General features: G+C 36.7%; 2 protein-coding genes across 4 annotated transcripts; one reads left to right on the top strand and one right to left on the bottom strand.

Moving 5' to 3' along the window:
- Positions 1 to 66: 66 nt before the first annotated feature.
- Positions 67 to 9,325, top strand: LOC139968064 (ribonuclease P protein subunit p30-like). The gene is made up of 9 exons (XM_071972402.1): positions 67 to 249; positions 2,557 to 2,606; positions 3,538 to 3,594; positions 3,996 to 4,055; positions 5,272 to 5,427; positions 5,758 to 5,904; positions 6,943 to 6,980; positions 7,519 to 7,598; positions 7,839 to 9,325. Exons 1-9 carry the CDS (start codon positions 168 to 170, stop codon positions 8,018 to 8,020), a joined length of 852 nt encoding a protein of 283 aa, XP_071828503.1. The 5' UTR covers positions 67 to 167; the 3' UTR covers positions 8,021 to 9,325.
- A 351-nt stretch (positions 9,326 to 9,676) lies between these two features.
- LOC139968061 (tripartite motif-containing protein 2-like) lies at positions 9,677 to 17,113 on the bottom strand. 3 transcript variants are annotated; one of them, XM_071972392.1, is made up of 2 exons: positions 16,807 to 17,113; positions 9,677 to 15,634 (listed from the first exon to the last, which is right to left on the bottom strand). In XM_071972392.1, exon 2 carries the CDS (start codon positions 15,632 to 15,634, stop codon positions 13,526 to 13,528), a length of 2,109 nt encoding a protein of 702 aa, XP_071828493.1. In that variant the 5' UTR covers positions 16,807 to 17,113; the 3' UTR covers positions 9,677 to 13,525. The 3 variants fall into 3 exon arrangements, with proteins under 3 accessions (XP_071828493.1, XP_071828492.1, XP_071828491.1); XM_071972391.1 differs by having other exon boundaries at positions 16,823 to 17,113; XM_071972390.1 differs by lacking the exon at positions 16,807 to 17,113 and adding an exon at positions 16,512 to 16,660.
- Positions 17,114 to 19,952: the final 2,839 nt, after the last annotated feature.

Below are 19,952 nucleotides of genomic sequence, written 5' to 3'. Positions count from 1 at the left end.
TCGGTGTTCCTCGCAGCAACAGTTTAGTCAGAGTTAACATGCCGTTTTGTACAACCAAGACATAATATGTAGGCTTTTCATCGAGCATTTACCTTACGAACAACGTAGAACGTCCAGTAAACCCTAATTACCGGATTACATGTGGTGGTAATAATTAATGCAAAGCAATGGTTAAATTTCACGACCTAAACATTGCGAGAGTAAAAGATGCAGTTGCTCAGAAGCACACCCTCAGAATTGCGTGTAGACGTGAGTGTATTTTCGATGCCAAATGCATATGAAATTTTGATTTACTTTTAGAAATTTGTGCTAGGCCTTGTCGAGAGAATGTTGCGGTTGTGTTTGCATTGGGTATCAATTCTGCGATATTTTGTCTTTCTGCCATTGCGGTTGTTAAGGCAGCAGGGCTGGTAGTAAGTTGTTCATTTGTTCGTTCCACTATTTTTTGTGCGTACACGTGAGTTCTTAGCATTCGAAAACGCTCGATTCAGTTAGCATCACTGAAAATACTATATGCCTTGGCTTAGCTACACTGATACTATAGTATAGGCTAGTCTTTAACATTGTTGGGAATGGGACAAACTAAAACGAATGACAGCGAATGACAATTGACTTTGTACAGGGTTAATTATCATTTGCGAATGACAACGAATGACAGCGAATGACAACGAAGGACAGTGTTGAGTGGAGATAGAATGATTAACGGTGTGGAGTAAATGCGGTTATTGGTTTTCTGCGCAAAAATGATTCGAGGAAAATCGCATGTTACGTGGTTGCAGGGTTTTGGTGTAATTTACGGATAGAAACCACAGGGAAAGTTTTTGTGTTAGAATGCGCTTGAGTGCTGTGCTTTTTACCTCTGTAGATTTGTATAGAAAGATAACTGAAGCCATTTCAAGATTATAGTATTGTTAGTTTCTAACAATTAATATCGGAAAAATGACGTTAAATTTACTTTTTAAATCAGACTTACAATTTCGCTTACTAGTATAAGGTGCGTTTTTATCTTGTCCGTACTTTACTAGATCTAGATACCCACGAAGTCTGAACTGTGATATCCGGTTGAAGCAATGTCTGTGCTGTCATTACTGTCATTCGTTTTAGTCAACGCAATTTTTTAGTGTGTACAGCATATTGTCATTCGTTATGTGTAACGCAATTGTCATTCGTTTTAGTAACACCCTTGGGAATATGTCCTGAGTTGTTGTAGGAGGAGTGTAACTCAGTATTGTTACTAGGATATTAAAAGTTGCATCCATAAGGGCACAATGTCTTAAAGATGTTCTAACAGTATCAGGAAGGGTGCTAAGGTACAGAGTTTCAGGGATAAGCTGAAGATTGTCTTTACCAATGCTAGAAGTATTTGTAAAATTTTGCTGAATTTACTGTTCTTCTTGAGGATCTGAAGTCTGATGTTAAGAAGTCTCAGTTGCAAGGTTCTTTTGGTGCGAGTTTTCCACAGATAACTCCAAGAGGTCCAGTAGTATTATTACGATTTGCATTGTTTACTGTTCTCCTATCAAGGGTGAAGATAACGATGGCTTCTGTTTGAATCAATTAGAAAGGCTGCTAAAGCCTGGTGATATTGTTATCAGGGGTGACATTAATTGGATAAATGCTTCCAGCGGTAGGAAGGGTAATAATTTCTAGATGTTGTGCAAGATCGCTTTTGCATCAGCATGTTGCTTTCCTAGGAAAACTAGGAACTAGCGGTTGAAACTTTACTAAAGGAGACAGATTGGATAAATTTGTTTACAGACATGAGTGCTTCTCAGTCTTGGATCTGTTTAGCTGATAAGTTAAGGTCATTATAGAAAATCATGTTCCGTGGAAGAATTGTTGTCGTCAAAGCAGTATGCCTTCCTGCATGAATAAGAAAGTTAGATGTGCAATAAGCCATAAAGTGTAAAATGTAGAAGTTGTTTAGGAGGACTAATTCTGAATCGTTTTTGGCCAAGTTCAAAATTTATCAGCTGAATGTAGAATGCTTAGTCTCTGAAGCAAAATTGAATTTGAAAATAACATTGCCTTAACTATTAAGGATAACCCAAAGGCCTTCTTTTCTTATGTCAGGTCAAAGCAGACAGATAAAGATACGGTTGTTTCTCTTAGGGCACTAAAAGCAGATAATACTGATTGTCAGGATCTTGCAGATATTTTGAACAACTATTTTGTATCAATTGATCAGTTATCACAATGGAAGATAGGAGTAGTATTCCAGATTTTCAGGGGGGAAGTGATGATCCTAAACTGGATACAGTCTTATTTTTGGATGAGGTTGTCTTAAAGGAGCTGCTTTGTCTAAACATTGTTTCCAAAGCTCCTTGGCCTGATGCAATTGATCTGTATTTGTTGAAAACTTTTGCAAACCATTTCTTAAGGGTTTACCTTTGTTGAAAGACATTGTCAAAAGTTTGAGATATAAGTGGAAAGGTTGGAGTACAGTAGCTTGAAGTCAAAATTTCAAGATAATAATCTATTTAATTTTAATTCTGTGTCCTCTCTGGACCACTGTACCAAAAAGATAACAAATTTGCTTTTTTTCCTCTGTTACAGTTGGTTACGAAGTTGTTGCTGTTACTACTGTGCTGAAGAATGGCAATGAGGTATCAATAATAAGATATAAATAATAATATATTTAAAATTGCATTTATTTGAAGACATATTTTCATCAAGCATAGCTTTATAAACTTTGGAGTTTGTGAAGACTAAGCGTGAACCTGCAGGATACTTAAAGTGACATATTTCTGACAATGAAGGATGAAACTTGTGTTTTTTTTTCATTTTTTTTCATACCATGAATATGAAGTATTGAGTTCTGATAAAGTAGTTCAACCCATTTGACTTTGCTAGATGAGAGATTAACTGAAATTATTCATAAAACTTGCTTGTTCTGTGTTATTTTCAAATATAACATTTAATTAACAAGGTCAACAAATATTTATACGGAAAAAAATGCACAATGTATTTTATATTGTTGATATTTAACCCACATGTTTGCACATTTGAACTTCTGGATTCTTTCCAGGCACATATTAGACCTTAATAGTGATGTGATGATATCAAGTAGTATTTAAATTATGAGGGTGCAATATTAACAGCTGTCATAACTGTCCTCTGGGTTCTATCCTTCCATCTCCATCAGCACCCCTCCCACTCCCACTCGCATCCCCTGCTTCACCTCCTGACTATGGAATTCCCTCTAATCATTCCTTTATTTAAAATAGATATCCAAGTATTAGTAGGATGTAATCCGCACATGATATCATGATATTGTTATTAAGCATCTTAACTATACCCAAGTTTAAAAGAAAGGGAAAAAATTATGTCTGAGAAGAAAGATTTCTACCTTAGAAGAATGGAAGACATTGTCAAAAGCCATTTTCAGTATTACCTAATGAACTCTGAGGACTACAATGGGTAAACATTTTAACAAAAGTTACTACTAAAAGTTTTACAAAAACCCAAGCACAATCTCTTTACAGTATTATTCTTTAAAATGATTTGTATTCAAACTTCATCTCTTCTTCACCATAGCTTACAGCTGCACCACCCCCAATTGAACTTCAACTAACTAAAGAAGAACAGCAAAATGTGAGTCCATCAAATTTGGCCATGCCTAAATTACAAAGTTAAAAATGTATTTTATGTTGATTTTGAATGAATTTGAATTTATTGACTTGGAAATAGGTTTTGCTGAAGATTCCGATGTTACATTTTATACAACATTCAGTGCTTTCTTCATCGTCTCATTCGTTGAGAATATTTTCTTTCCCTCACCAGGTGTATCATTCATTGATGATCTTATTTCATAGCAGCCCCATAAATGAGTTTTCTAATATGATGATAAAAAAAATTAATCACTCAAAAATCAAATATTTTATCAGTACATTTTTTATATTCTCCTTTTTTGATACCACAAGAATTATGAAATAACCTACACATGGTAATTGCCTAAGACACATGTTTATACTTATGTTTTCCTTCTTTTTCAGTTTCAGCAGTTAAGCCGCATCACTGTTGTTCTCTCTGACAAAACCAACAATTCTTACTTGGTGGGTTTTTATTATCTTCTTTGTTAATTGTTGAAAATAATAATAATAAAAAAATAAAAATTAACAAAATTTATCATGCTTTGCTTGAAATTTTACAGCATTTTTAGCAGTATTTATTCAACAGGAAGATTCAGTTCTTTCAGTGCTTTACCATGAAGCCTAGTGTTGATAGTACACTGACCATAACATACTGTAACTCCAAATGTTTAAAGGGATATTCAGGAAGCAGCAAAACTGTCACACTTATATGGCGAAGGAAAATATTTAAAACTGTTTTGTTGAAAACCCCTTCTCAAGATCTTTTCTGTAACTCTAGCTATGTATGGTTGATGGAATGTCACCTATTTTGACTGGTTTAAACACTCGATTCGTCCCTGAAGTGAATCACAGTATAGTTGGTGGTTGGTAATTTCATAATGGCAATTATTCTTTAAAATCTTTACTTTCTTATTTTAATCTTCTTATTGATATTTCTTCAAGTCTGATACATTTGGAATGTGTACTTATTTGTTAAGGTTCTCTGTATTTTGAATTTTATAAAACAAAAATCCTTTTTGTAGAAATGCTAATTTCTAGAGCTCTGTGAAATAAGTGAGTGAAATATTATTTGAAAAATAAAACAAATACATTTTCAGCTGAATTGCTGAGATGGCATTAATCACTCTTCTGTTGCCATATATGCATTCACAAAAATACTGCCAAATTTGATAAATTTACATGCTTGCCATACAAATATCAGTTTAGACCTTAAGATTCAGAAGATTTCATTAAGCCAATCAACCTCAGCCATTGGAATATCCCTGTTCTATGTCAGTAATAAACTACACCAGTAATAAGTGAATGACAATAGAGCTACAAAAACAATGAATATTTGTCTTGATGGCGTCAGAGACTACTCACTGAGTTACTATTTTGAGGTGATTGTGTAGCTGTGGGTTCTTTTCTTTCTTTTCTCTTTACCTTTTTTTCTTATTAAAGTCAGAGAACAATGACTTGAAATAGAAGTAAGATGTTTCAAGAGATAGGATGGCCACATCACAGTGTTGCATATTGTTGCTTTTTCCTTTCTTCAATAGCACCACATCATCAATCCCGCCATAATTTCTTAAATATTGTATTTAAGAAAAACATATTGTATTATTCATTATTATTTCTTTACCTTTCTTCAGAACTGTTGATCATTAGCTCTTTGTTTCACATATCTTTTCTTACACAGGGTAATGATAAAATTAAATCCTATGACATCCTGGCAGTTCAGCCTACCACAGAAAAGTCCTTCCAGGTGGCCTGCAGTGAACTCAACGTTGACCTCATCACTTTTGACTTTAGCACTTGGTTAGGTTTTCATTTGAAGCACCAATATGTGCAAACTGTAAGTATATCACAGAACAAAAAAGTAGTTACTTTTCACTGCATAGTTTAGTTTAGATTCTCAATACTGAGCCTCCCCCGCCCCCATTCATTATCACTTCAGAGCAGTTCATTGTAAACAATAAACAAAAACTGATTGAAGTAAAAATAGTATGAAAACATTAAATAGAAAGTTACTCTGCAAATATACTTTTATTGCAGATGGCATCTCATCTGATAAGATGAGGTTTTGATTTATTTGGTACCAGACCTTTTCTCTCTCTCATAAGATAGTTTTTGGTTACTGACAATCCATCTCTTGTACTGAGGGTGACTTTTTCCTCTCCAACAGGCTTTAAGGTTAGGGAAATATTTTGAATTTACCTATGGTCCCGCAATACGAGATACAACATGCAGGAGATACGTTTTTCAAAATACAACAGATTTTGTGCAGAGGAAAGAAGGACAGAACACCATCATATCAAGTGGTGCAGAGTGGGTAAGTTCCTCAAATTTTGTCTATTTGGAACAACTTGTTCCATGAAAACCCAAATTCCAGCATAAGCTACAAACAGATTCATTTGTTTCTTCATGTTAGTATATTTCTTTTGGTGCAAATAACAAGTTTAATATTAAACAGCTATTTTTATTTTGGTTGTGCTATTGCAAACATATGCCCCTAAAATATACCAAAGTAATGTTTACGGACCAAATTTCTGATCGAGAATCAAAGGCCGAAGAGTCTTGTATTTAAATAAAACACATTAAGTTTTATTTTATATTTATGATTCTCTGAGATTATTAACTGGATATATATGTCATCGATAGATATGACCACCTTTTCTTTTTACCTTTTGTAGGTGCTTTTATTTATTTGTTTGTTTGTTTACATTTTTATTAAGCTTTAGGTATTTGTGTTAGTTGTAATTTAATTACGATATATCTTTGATCTGATATTTATCTGTATTTAATAGCAGAAGTAACAACAGTGATCATAACAGCTGTCAAAACGTCACAAACTTTGATATTAATCCCCAATGGCCACCTTTTGCAAAGTTTTTGTCAATTGCAAAGCATTTCTCATTACTGAGACACATAATGGTGGTAACCAGATTTGTAGTACGAGTGCAACAGCATGAATAAGAGTACATTTAAGTAGATTTCTCTTTCTAATGAGTACAAGTATGGAGTACAAGGCACTAAGCCCCCAGTATGAATACTTCATGTTCCAGTTGCGGCTGTACTAGATTTCTGCTCAGGGTACAAGTACAAATTCATGATGGTAGCTACGAGTACAGGAAAGCATGCTAGGCTACAATAATGGGTACTAACCAGGTCGTAACAGACACTCCTCTATGTGAGAATTAGAAGAATTAGTACCATCTTGAAATTTCCCTCTTAATGCATAGCAATTTCAATGGTTTCACTTTTGGGAACACTTCTGTATAATTTAGCTTTATAAGAAATGATATCTTTGTAGAAGCTACTGCAGATATATTGTTGTCTTAGCTAACATTTTGTATGTTTCTCTCTGCAGCCTACAGACCTGAGGGCACCATATGATGTAGCCAACCTGTATCCTTTAAAATGTAGATGATTTTTTTTTTTTTTTGCTTTTTGTAACTAAGTTTTGTTAACTTTTGTTGATGGTTGGAATGCTTTGAGTTGATCCCTGGAAATGCAGGAAATACCAAAGGAAAGTAGAGATACTGATAAAGATAATGATTTGTACAAGGTTCTTGATTTTAATAATTGGCTTGGAGGGAAGGTTATTTTAAGTGATGCTACGTAGGTAAATCTACATGCTAAGAAATCTCCATGGCAACCCAATAACAAGTTTTAGAAATTGAAAGATCTACTCAGTTAGGGAAACTGTGGGTTGCTCATGGATGAAGAAAAGCATATACTCCTGCTCTTGCCAGCTAGGGCTTGATCCCAAGCATCCCCGAGATGATATTTTCCATTATTTCTAAAACTCTTTTATTGTAGACTTGAACATAACATAGGTGTCTGTGCCATAATTATTTGCATTGAATAATTTTATAATATTTTTTTTTTCTTGTCACTGTCATACATTTGGTTTGGATATTATTCCTTAACTTTACACCTACAGAGCCATTTTATTTGGGATGAAGGAAGGCCAAGCTAAAAGTTCTCTCACATCAACACCGAGAGCCCTCTTATTAAAAGCAGGTAACCTTTCTCTTGACATTTTCCATTGTTTCGGCTAATACAAACAAACAAGCTTGTCATCAGATGATACAAGCAGAAATAATTATTTATTTACAGTGCAGTGGTACAGAAGTTGGTGTTGCATTCATGCATCAATCTCCCTTGTTCGTATCCTCTTCAAAATAGTGACCCAAAATGGTTTTGGAGTTTTAACGGAATCAATATACTTTTCATTCTCTTTGTTCCACCCTCCTCCTAAAGCTACCAGAAGATTAACTGTGAAGTCATCAATCACCATAGGTCATGTGACAAGTATCCCAGAAAAGGATAAGTGGAAAATAGAGGGCAGCAAACCACCATCAACAGATGCAGGAAAAAGACAGAATACAGATGATCATGATGAACCAAAGAAGAAAAAGTCTAAAAAACTGAAGTCAAATTGAATTTGGTGTAGCTCGGATTCAGGAGGCACTGTTTAAAAGTACAATGAAGGCAGGTTCATCCTAGGCCTACTAGGTCAGTTTGAGGGTTTACTTCATGCATTCTCAACAGAAACAGTACTGAACAACTTACTTCAGCCAAATAAGGAACCCTTCATCCTCCTACCTGCACCAGGAAGACTGACTCTCTCTTATAATGAAGCAGGTGTTATGTTACAAAAAGAATGTGGTGTACGGGGACAAGGAAGTTGGTAAAATAAGCTTTCGGTTTCTGTTATGAAGTTACCTGATATTTTAAATCAAAGGGAGTCTAATCAGGGTATTGAATATAATTGGCCTGTTTTTTTTTCATTGAAGACAGTGTATACAGCTTATTTCCTACCATCCCTATTGGTAAATGAAAAAAAAAATATTCAGTATTGCTTTAGTAACTGAAAGGAAATCATGCAGATTGCAAAAAAAAAAGAAAATAGAATCGTTACGAACATGTGGGTCCAGTTGAAATATTGTCAAGCAAATTTTGGACTTAAATCATCATTCTCTCAGATTTGATAACAAGGGTACATTTCTGAACTTTGCTTTTACATGAAAGGACATCATTTTATCCTTAAATTGAGTTTTTAAACCTGCAACGATGTAACCACATGGTGTGTTATGACAACCAAACTACTTTTAAAGAACATTTAAAATTTTATTCCATAAGAGGATCAAGAAGCCTGTTTTCCTCCAGAGGCAAAATGATTGATACTGTGTTTGAATTTCATATCATGCATGCAAGCAGTTTATTAATTTCCAAGAGTTGATCAGCTCACCAAATACAACTACGGTACAGGGTATCCTCCGGTGTTTGGAGTATCTCTTTGTTGTTCAGGCGAGGATCCAGAGAGCGATTGGGGTGTCCACCCTCCCCTCCCATTTCAACCCCACACAAGCAGTAAGATTAGTTACTAGCACAACCCTGCATGTAGATCTAATAATACTTAAATAGGCCTCAGAATGCACCATTTCATGGCTAAAATGTTAATCCTTTCTGGGGGAGACCACACCCCCTACATTGGAGTGGCCGTCAATGACCTCAGGACCACGCCTTCAAATCCTAGATCCGCCCCTGTCGTTTACCTGAATTGTTCCTACTTTCAGTGATGGTTATTATTGCTGATTGAACATTCAGTCGACATGATTTATGTTTCATTAATGTCGTCAATTTAATTTACATCTTGGATTATTATTGACTGTTTGATTTTGTCTTTTACTTCTCTCTGATCAGTTTCAACCTCAGAATATTTATAATAAAGAAAGTACAACATATATTATTATGATTAGTTTTTATTTATTGCAAGCAATGAAAGGTACCATAACAAGTCGAAACTGAACAGTAACACAAAATACAGAACACAGTGCAAACTAGGGAATGCATTATCAAATAAACATATGCCTTAGCAGAATCATGTCAAGCAACCACAAATTGTTGAGCTGTGGTTTTATGCCAAACAGAATTTATGCTATTATTTTCATTTTAAAGTACCTTGCAGACTAGTACACCACGAAGACATCAAGATAATTCTTGGTTTACTCTGGTAATAGAAAAGTGACTGTTTGGCTTGAAACAAATGTACATTTGAAGTGTATGCAATATAAACTAATATTATTACCTTGGAGTACCGACCATATCTCTTACGATCAACAAACGGAACACGACTCCATCTTACATCATCACTGACATCAACAAGTTAGTTTATAATAACCATTTCACTAGTTGTGCAATCAGCTACTACAAGCAAGTTCTCGATTTTAAACGGTACAATCTCGGCACCCTCAGTATATAATAAAAAAAGCATTACTTTATATTGCAATATATGATGAATAGCATAACAAAAATCAAGAAACCATTTCAACTCCCACCCCCCCCCCACCCCACTTTTTAAATATGACTAACAAAATTATAGATACACTGGATTCTTTTGTGTTGTGCGTCTGTGATTTTTGTTGGTTTTAATTTCAGCTTTATGTAGTTATACGATGTGATGAATGGCATTACCTCGTATGGTGCATGAAGTACGAATCATACTTTTCATTTCTGACTTCGGTTTTTACTTAAAGAAGTTCTTACCATCACAGCTGAAACATATTTATTCTAAATATTAGAAGTTTACTTTGTACAAGGTGTTTAAATTTTAGAATAGAGAAAGATTACACTATTATCAGCTGCTGTTTAATTTTATATAGTTGACAAATAAGGACCAAAGTAACCCTACAACTTATCTGGTGTAGGTATTTACAAACTGACAATGTTTACATGTCTCCCTTCAATGTATGCACTACCATCCACCCAGCTGGCTTACAAACCTTTGCAAGATTTTTGACACATGACCTGCACACTCTGACCCTGTCATGTCCAGGTCACTTATCTACATCTGGGTCAAAGCAAAGTTTGTCCTTCCTTTTTGAATCTACAATTCTGAAGAGTCACAGCTGGCACATGCACAGTAAGACGATAGAGCAAGTAACAATTTTGCATTTTGACATCTTCCTAGTCAAATTAATACCAAAGTTACTTCAAACCATCCTTCTACTCTCACTTATTAATCTCACTAATCCAATCCTACTTATTTATCTATGAAACATTGGAAACAGCATGTTAACAATTAACCTGCCATCTGTGTCTTAACATATAAATGAAATGATATACGTGTGTATTTTCTACAACCTTATATTAAAATTTGGCCTAACAAAACAACTTTGCTCTCAAAAGCAATACACTATATCTATTTTAAACTGAAACCTTTTTAATATCTTCTACTTAAAATGTGTTTAAATAAACAAGTAGCTTTGGTCATTAAAAGTTATTAAAATAAAAATCATAAATTCTATCTTGTGCAAGATTATATAATTAATAGAGTTCATACATGTTTGCTTTCATTATTGCCTCATGAATATTCAGTAGCACACTCTCTTAAAGCAATATTCAGGGCATTATGAAACACATTTCACAATCTACTGATAGAAATCTTACAAAATCTTTCTCCACACCTTTCTGTCTTGTCCTTCTCCAGTTTATTCCCTACCCCCTTCCCTTGATCATCTCTTGTCCCTCCACTGTTTATCTCCTACCTCTCCTCTTCCCCTGTTGGTTTCTTTCTTTCTTCTCTCCATCCCTTGTCTACTAATCCTCTTACATCTATCTCTTTTGTGTTCACCATGCTCATTAATCTATCTGTATTCTGTGCATGTTTTTGTCCCTTCTGTTACTGTTACTTGTCATCTAGCCTTTGAAGAAGATCCTGCTAGGATCGAAACGTCAGGCCAACTTACTTTTACACATTCTCCTACACAGGCTCTCTAGTGGATAAGCAGTTTGCTAATAGTTTTATTTTATTTAGAAATCTTACTAAACGACAAATTAAATTGAATCCTCTTCCAGTTTGCCGATACAAAAGTGACACCTTTGGAATGAAAAAGCAATTGTTCTGACATGAACCTGAGCTTGGATCGATATTTCTAACATAAAAACTAAAAATTGATAATATGAGACTTATGACATATGATGAGTATATTATGCTACAACTGTAAACATCTAACTCTGTAGAATGAATCTCCACTAAATCGGTTTGTGTGCCAAAAAATAACACTTTTACCACAAAAAGAAAGGTAAGAAAATCTTGTCCCCCTCTGGAAACTAAAGACAGGTTCTCTAGAGGGTACCTCTGTGATTCCTGCTATCTTCAATTATTTCACTTTTCCAGACCGAAACTGATAGACATAATGTTACATAATCAAGGGAACATTTAAAAAACAAAAGAGGCACTACCATAAAAAAATTAGTACCTTTCAAAAAGGTTGCATATGTACAATGTGCAAGGACTCTTGGTGTACATTGCTTGTTATATGACAACTTGGACTGCAACAAAATACACAAAATGAATTGAAATTTTAGCAACTTAGTAGAGTTTAAAACTAATAAATCGGTTAAAGTGGTGTAAAGTTGATGCAAAAAATGGTCTAGTAATAAACATAGGAATTACTGTACACGTAATGTGTATCTATCAATTAGTGTTGAAACTACTATATGAATGTTTCACAAATATTAGAAAAACTGGTTTATCTTAATAAACAAGGTATTTTCAAACAGGGAAAAGAGCAGCAATAAAATGGATTAAAAAAAAAAGAGAAATCGGGAAAAAAAACAACAAATTAAACAATGCATTAATTTGATTCAATGCCTGTATGATTTAGAATACATTTGAGCCAGTATATGGTAGCAAGTTATCAATAAGTAAAATTCCTGCATACATTTGAATATACTATGCCTGCATTAATTAATCATGTGCATCCTCCAACATTCACATTGCTACAAAATGGGATACATGAGATGTGCTGTCTAGACTTTGGCATATAGAAACATATAAATGAAAAAAAAAGGTTTTATTCAAAACTGTGTGCATGGCACCTTTCCTTAAATCAGTTGAAGAGCACAGTACTGTTGAAATTTGAGTTGTCATGATAACACTTGGGAATATTAAGTAAACATCATGAAAATAAAATTTTACTGTCATTTCAGCATTGCTGGCTACTGTGTGCTAAATGTCTTAGATCATGGCACCATGGATAGGGTGCTACTGTATCCTAGAAATCACGTATATACAACATATAGTACAATATTGTTTATTTTCTGATCCTTGTATGTACATTCAAACTGGGGTCTCAACCATTTCTAGGATTGCCAAAACATTTTGGATCAGGCTCACCAAAGTAAAAAGCTCCCTGAAGGGCTAAGCACCTTTAATCATATTTAATAAAAAAATCTAAAATGGGAGGTGGATACAACATCCTCCTGTAATTGTGAATTTTATCATCTTCAAGTCAAGTGTGATTTTAACATTTCTAATATAAAGATAAGGCACCTTTACTTCAGATCCTACAATACTTGAGCACAAATAATGAAAAATATGACAAGATTATCCCTAACAATGAGGAAGAAAATATAATGTAAATCAGGATGTTTGGCACTTCCACCATGAATCTAAGACTCAATCAGCTATACATGCAAATTGTTGTTTTATTGTTTTGTGTATTTTTTATGTATTTATTTCTATATTTGTTTTTTTTTTCTGTTTAATGGCTTCTTTTAAAAGCAAAGGAAGACCACTGCATATCTTATACCTAAAATTTCACCTCTCTGTAACTATTATTCATAAAGGGAATAAAATTGCAAATTTATTGCTGTGGTGAATATCTACCTTGATCAAGAGTACACTGTTCTAATATATAGATTTAGAGGTATATATTTAACATTGTCATTTACATGTAGAGTACTTGAGCATTATGTATTTCACAAAATTCACATACATGCATACATACACACATACATACACGCATATATACACACAAACATACACTTACATACACTTATATACATACACACATATACATACATCAACAACTTAAACCAATACCTTTTCAAATTTAATTTATTAAAGTCTGCAGTGGGTTGATATCTGTCTGAGAACTTTAGATGATATAGAATTTGATGCTAGAGGTACCTCCATTTGCAACAAGAGCTGTGCTCTTGCTTTCACCACCGACCACATTTATGCCCCGGACAAAATGGAGACCCTTCTTGGCAGGGCTTTCTGCGAACGATCCAAGAAGGTCCCCGTCTGGACTGTAAACTTTCACACATTCAAACTGATCACCACCTCCAGGCTGTCTCGCTGTAACGAAGATGTTATCATTGACGTCAACGTCCAGGCCTCTGCACCCTAATGGTCTCCCATTGTGATCTACATAGATGGACTTCAAATGTTTCCCAGACTGGGGATCAAAGACCTGGATCCTTTGGTTGCCGCAATCCGCCACCACCAGGTGGCCGTGAGTGTTGAATTTGATGTACCAGGGGTGACTTATTTGTTCCCTGTCACTGCCAGGTCCACTAAGCAGATGACATAGTTGACCATCACTTCTAAAGACATAAATGCAACTTTTCTTGTCATCGGCGACGTATATGGTACCGTCTTTGGCAACAGCTATACCGGTTGGCGCCTGAAGGACACCGTGTCCAATCTCCAGTAACGGGAGGCCAGTTCTGCTGAATTTAACCACCTTCTTCCCCTTGAGAGCTGTCACGTAGTAGGCTTGATTGTGGCAGGCCACGGCATACGGCTGAAACACTTTGTCCTTTATCACAAATTTGTTCACCAATCGTCCTTCTTTGTCAACCATGTTCACATTATCTGAATCGAGGACTAGGTAGTTATCACCGACCTTGAGGACGTCGTGTATTGCTGAGAACGTAGGATGTCCTTTCAAATCTACCGTGGATTTTCCTCTTGGCTTCACCAATATTTTCAGGGGTGAATTTTTCACCTTCTGGTTGTAGGCCTTCACAATAAGGAGGTACTTACCGATAGATTGTGGTGTGAAGCTGGTGACAAATTTTCCATTGCCACACATTTCAAACACCTGCTGAACCTTGTTGCCATTGGCCTTAACGACTTCTGCTGAAATAAAATTTATATCCTGAACATTGACCTGAGAACCATGACCATCATTTATGGCGAGTACCACAACAACTTCTTCGAAGGGTAGTGTGGGTCTCTTGGACACAATTTCCACAACACACTCTGACGGACAAGCGACCTCTGAGGTTACAACTTGGCCTATCTCCTTCTTCCCTTGAGGTTTGAACCAGTCAAAGATACCTTCATTCATTTCTACCCAGATGTCGCTGCTTACAACTGGCGCTGATGGAACAGTGATCTTCTCCACATCTTTGAGTCGTTTGGAAGTGTCATCCACGAGTGGTGGTAAGCTTGCCAGATTCTGTTGCAGGTTACCGGGTTGATCATGCACAGATTGTACTGCACCATCAATTTCATAGATGATACCATCTAATGAGCTCTCCTGGTTCTCCAGCATCCGTACTTTACCGTGGTACATTGCTTCCACTTGATTCTTGAGACTATCACCAGCCTGCGTTGCTTTCTCCATCAATCTCATGACGTAGTGGTCGATGGCAGAGTTTGCACTTTCGCGGCTTACATTCAGCTGTACTTTCATCTTCTTCAGTTCAACAAGGCATCTCTCTGCCTCTCTCTGTTTCATCTTTGCCTGGTCCTGAAGTTTCTTCAATGGGCGGTCCATGTGTCTCAAGAAGGTGCTACCATCTAAGCAAAGATGACCGGCATGCTGGGTCCTCATGCACTCCTGACATACTGGCTGCCTACAATCTCTGCAGATTCGGTCCAACGGCAGCTCTACATGATCATCACACCTCATAACTGGTGGAGCCGCGGTGTTAGCCTGGGCATCGCCTTCCAAGGCACTGGCGACAATATTCAAGTTACCCAAATACTCACAAAGTTTCATTAACCGGTAACTGTTGGGAAGCTCTTCTACACCCCCACGAGGCAGAATTTGTTCATTGTTGCATTCAGGACAGACAAGGATACCTCTTCGTGCCTCCACCCAGCGTCTAATGCAATCCAAACAGATGACATGACCACACGGGAGACTCTTTGGCTGAACCAGGACACCAAAATGAACAGGACATTCCACCATACTCTCAAGTTCATCTTGTACCGAAGCAAGCCGGCCCATGGAACCATCCGGATCAGACATCTGGAGGAAGGGGAGAAAAGTAACCAATAACCTGCTCAATAAACCTCTCCTACTCTACCTATTCAATCAGTCTACTGACCGCCTCCATAACATATTAAGAATATTCAAGATTCAAGTTATATATATATCACATTTACCATATGCATCATCATTAAATGCACTCAAGCACTAAACTTTGGGTGGAGTGACCTGGTATGTAAACCTCCTCCATCAAGCAGGTACAAGTATATGTTGCCGGCCCAAACCTTGGTATAGTATATAGCAAGGGCATCCATTCATTGTGGCCTGTGAGGTGAATACTTTTAGAGAATAGGATACATGATACCCTGATATCTTCCTAGCACCCGGTATGGAATATTAATCAGGTTGCTGGCCATTTGTTTTACAAAAAAGTATGTTAACCATTATTTAAAACATACAAAGTAAGAAACACAAGATGAATGTGTGGTATTTAATTTAACACAAACACATGGAAACAAATGTGAACCTAACTTTATCCATTACTAGTGTATAAACTGTTCTAAGTAGTTGAGACTATTGTTTCTATAACCTATCATGTGAAAATTGGATGGGCGATCTTTCCATTGATTTTAACAGCAGTGAGCCAAGCTGATTGCAACTTTGACACCAAATAAATAGCTTGTAATTCAGCACCTTGTTCTATGCAATAAGTGGAATAGACTATTCCACTATTAGTCCCATTCATTGTTTTACATTTGCACAATTTTTTTTTTTTTTTTTTTTTGGGGGGGGGTGCATTAATAAGCCTTGCACAGAGCTAACTACACTGTTGTAGTAGGATCAATTGGGATGGATACATACATAGTTTTAAAACAATAATTATTATAACCTAGCGTAGAGGCCTAACACAACTTACTGTAGCCTCCAGCATAGACTTAAAAAGTATTATCCCGATCCCTAAACCTGGTTTATTTTGAACCAGACATCTTCGACATGACTCTGGCGAAAAACAAGGTAAAGGCTAGGCGTAGAACTACAGAGTACATCGTTACTGACATTTGTTAGGCTACTACTACTTACTATGCCTAGTATGTCTACTACTAGTACTAATAACAACTGTCTTGAGCATTGAACAATTTCCGATAACAGTTTGTGTGGTTCAGGGTTCCCTGGTGAGGTACGTCTGTGAATGAAATCGAAGTTGTACTTACTTCCCTTGTCACGTACCTTTTGTGTAGCTCTTTCCGCTTGAGTAATTCCGTGGAAATCGATTCTGATTTATGGTACCTGGGAAATTCTTCAAGTTCATGTGGCGCTTAATTCGATATCACCATAGAATTGAACTAACATACTTCAATTTCTATGTATAACACTGAATTGAATATCACCAATGCACGCGTTATCTGTACACATATCATATACCACAGAAATTAATACAGACATGCTCTATGTCGGGAACTTCCATTGCGCTATTTTAAGACAACCACTACTATAGAGTTCCTCCATAAAATCAGAGGATGGCGCTAGCGCTGTAACCACTGATCTAAAATCATCCGCACGGTACGGAAGCGTAGAAGGAACATGTAAATTGACGCAACAACTCGTCAATATGACAAGAATTAAGTTGAATATTTACGTTTTGACGATATATTCTAAATCGCCAAAAAGTATGGAAAATTTACATTTTGCCGCGATGCATAAACTCGTCATGATGACAAAAATGTGAAAATTTACGGTTTGACGACATCAAACCAAATAGTCCGACAAAAGGTAAACAATTTGAAAATTGACGTAGCCTAATTTGTCGAGAGGTTTTAACTCGTCAAAACGACAAAACTCGGGAATTTGACGTTTGTCGATTTGCACCTCGCCAAAACGGGAGGGGGAAGACAAAGTTCCACCACCGGTAGAATTTTCGGGGACAAATGGGACGACTAAAAGTTGGCAAAATATTCGATAGGCTCCTTGTTTTTTAGTTGTCGAGAGGTCTTAACTGGTCAAAATGAGTCGGGAATTTGACGTTTTGTCGACATGCATCTCGCCAAAACGGTATCTGTACATTGAATTGTTTTTGTATTGCTATGTCTTACTTGTTATGTATAACGTTTATTGTAAAAAGCCTGGCCTTATTGGAAACCAACTTTTGCTGAATAAGCAACCCTGGATAAAAATGCGAATAAATAAATACTAAAAAAATAGCACCAGTGATCTGCTTCTCTAGAATGAGATGCTGAATAGGTTAATATTGATTCAGTGATTGACACTTTGTCCATTTGAGTTAGCATAATATTGGGACATGAAATACTTGCGTGAACCTAGTTACACACGTACTACATATGTATTTGAAAATACTTGATAGTTTACGTTTATTGCATACGGGGCCGTACCGTAACCAATGTGGGCATGGGAAAGCATGCCTACTCCCCTCCGCGAAAATTTTCTTCCAAATAGCTTATTTTTTTTTAACACACGCACTCAAAGTACACTACACTGGTGATGACTGAGTACCATTTTGCTTCTAAGGCTACCTACAACACAAGGGAGCACAGGCGGTGGAATTACAAGCACTTTCTATCAATTACGATGACGAAAGGTGTGTGAAGTCAGGAATTAGTGGAAGAGTCTGGCAGAGAAAATGTCATTAAACAGACGAAATCGCACCTTGAGCATAACTTGATGAGTTTTCAATCCCATCTCTCTTTGCAGTTAATTTGTAATTAAACTCCCAAATGTCTTGCAGTTAATTTCCCATTCCATTAACTGACGGAGATCCGGATCGCCAGGCAAGTGAAGAACATTTTGCTCTACCCACCAACGACATGCTTGGCCGGACGACCTGGTGTATTGATATGGGGGGGGGGGGAGGTGGCATTTTCTGAGCCATCATCATCTTTTGTGATGCTTGGATGTTGTAGACAGGCGCGTAGCCAGGAATTTGCCAAGGGAAGGGCGAAACTGTAGATTCGGCATTGCAAACTATCTAAGCGTAGCGCCACCATGCTTGGCGCGAAGCGTACAAGAAAATTTTGGCTGAAAATGTCTCCCAGATCGCTGGAAATGGTACTTCCCAGGAAAATACTAGCGATATCATAAAAACATAAAAACAAATAAAATGCTCGGGGGGGCGGCTGCCCCCTTCGTCCCCCCCCCGGCTACGCGCCTGGTTGAAGAGGACGAAATAAACTACTGATGGTCTAAAAATCTTGAGGATGGAAGGTGACTTACAGGCATTTTAGAAAATGTTGGGTGAAACAAGAAAATTCCTGTATGTTGTTGTTATAGTTTAGTTTAGTAGAAAAAAGGATCAGGAGGGACACTTAAGTCCCCATCAAGGACCCTAGAGAGAGGGAAAAAAACCGTACACAAACACTCAGACCCGATTACAACGCTTAAAGTGCTTGTCCAAAGCATTCTTAAACCCATTGACACTACTTGCAAGTACAACTTTCTCAGGCAAACCATTCCACTCATTCACAACCCTATTAGAAAAAAGTTATGCCGAATATTATGACCTCTAGTACTACTGTTAGCAAACAAGAAAAAGTCGGTAAAGGATAAATTGTCAAAACCATACACAATCTTGAAAACCTGGATCAAGTCCCCACGTAACCTCCTAAGCTCCAGTGTGGTGAGATTTAACAGTTGTAACCTCCTATAATAAGGAACCCTCTTTAGGGAACTAATCACTAGTAGCCCTCCTCTGGACCTTTTCAGTATATACTGCCTTATCCTTAGCAAAGTAAGGGTTCCAGGCCTGCACAGCATACTCCAGATGAGGCCTAACCAACTGCTTATAAAGCCTAACTACGATGTCCTCTTTCAGAAAACTGAAGTTCCTCTTGATCATACCTAAAACCCTATTACCTCTTTTAGCAGCTTCAAGACAGAAGGTTGCAGAGATGAGTCAATGTAGATACCTAGGTCTCTTTCAACAGAGACTTCCTGTAACTCCACACCATTAAGATTGTATGTAAACTTTTGGTTACTACTACCAATGTGCATTACCTTACATTTAACAATATTAAAAAGCATTTGCCACCCCTGAGACCAGGAAAAAATCTTATCCAAATCCGCTTGAAATTTTTTCAGAATCGCTTTTGGAAGAGACCTCAGAATACAATTTGGTGTCATCAGCAAACTTCTTAGCTTTACACAAAATATCTCCGTCGATGTCATTTATATAGGCAACAAACAACAAGGGACCTAATACAGACCCTTGTGGAACCCCACTAGTAACGTTCTGCCCTAGCACGACTTAAAGTTACTTTTTAAGAAAAAGTCACCCAGGAAAGAACCTGGGCACGAAAACCAAACTACCAAACGACTGATCCGCTCTCAGCCCCAGTCCCCTTGCATC

Source organism: Apostichopus japonicus, chromosome 5, assembly GCF_037975245.1.
Source record: "Apostichopus japonicus isolate 1M-3 chromosome 5, ASM3797524v1, whole genome shotgun sequence".
NCBI classification, from domain to species: domain Eukaryota; kingdom Metazoa; phylum Echinodermata; class Holothuroidea; order Aspidochirotida; family Stichopodidae; genus Apostichopus; species Apostichopus japonicus.
The sequence above is the reverse complement of the archived record's forward strand: the minus strand, read 5'-3'. Positions and strand labels throughout refer to the sequence as shown.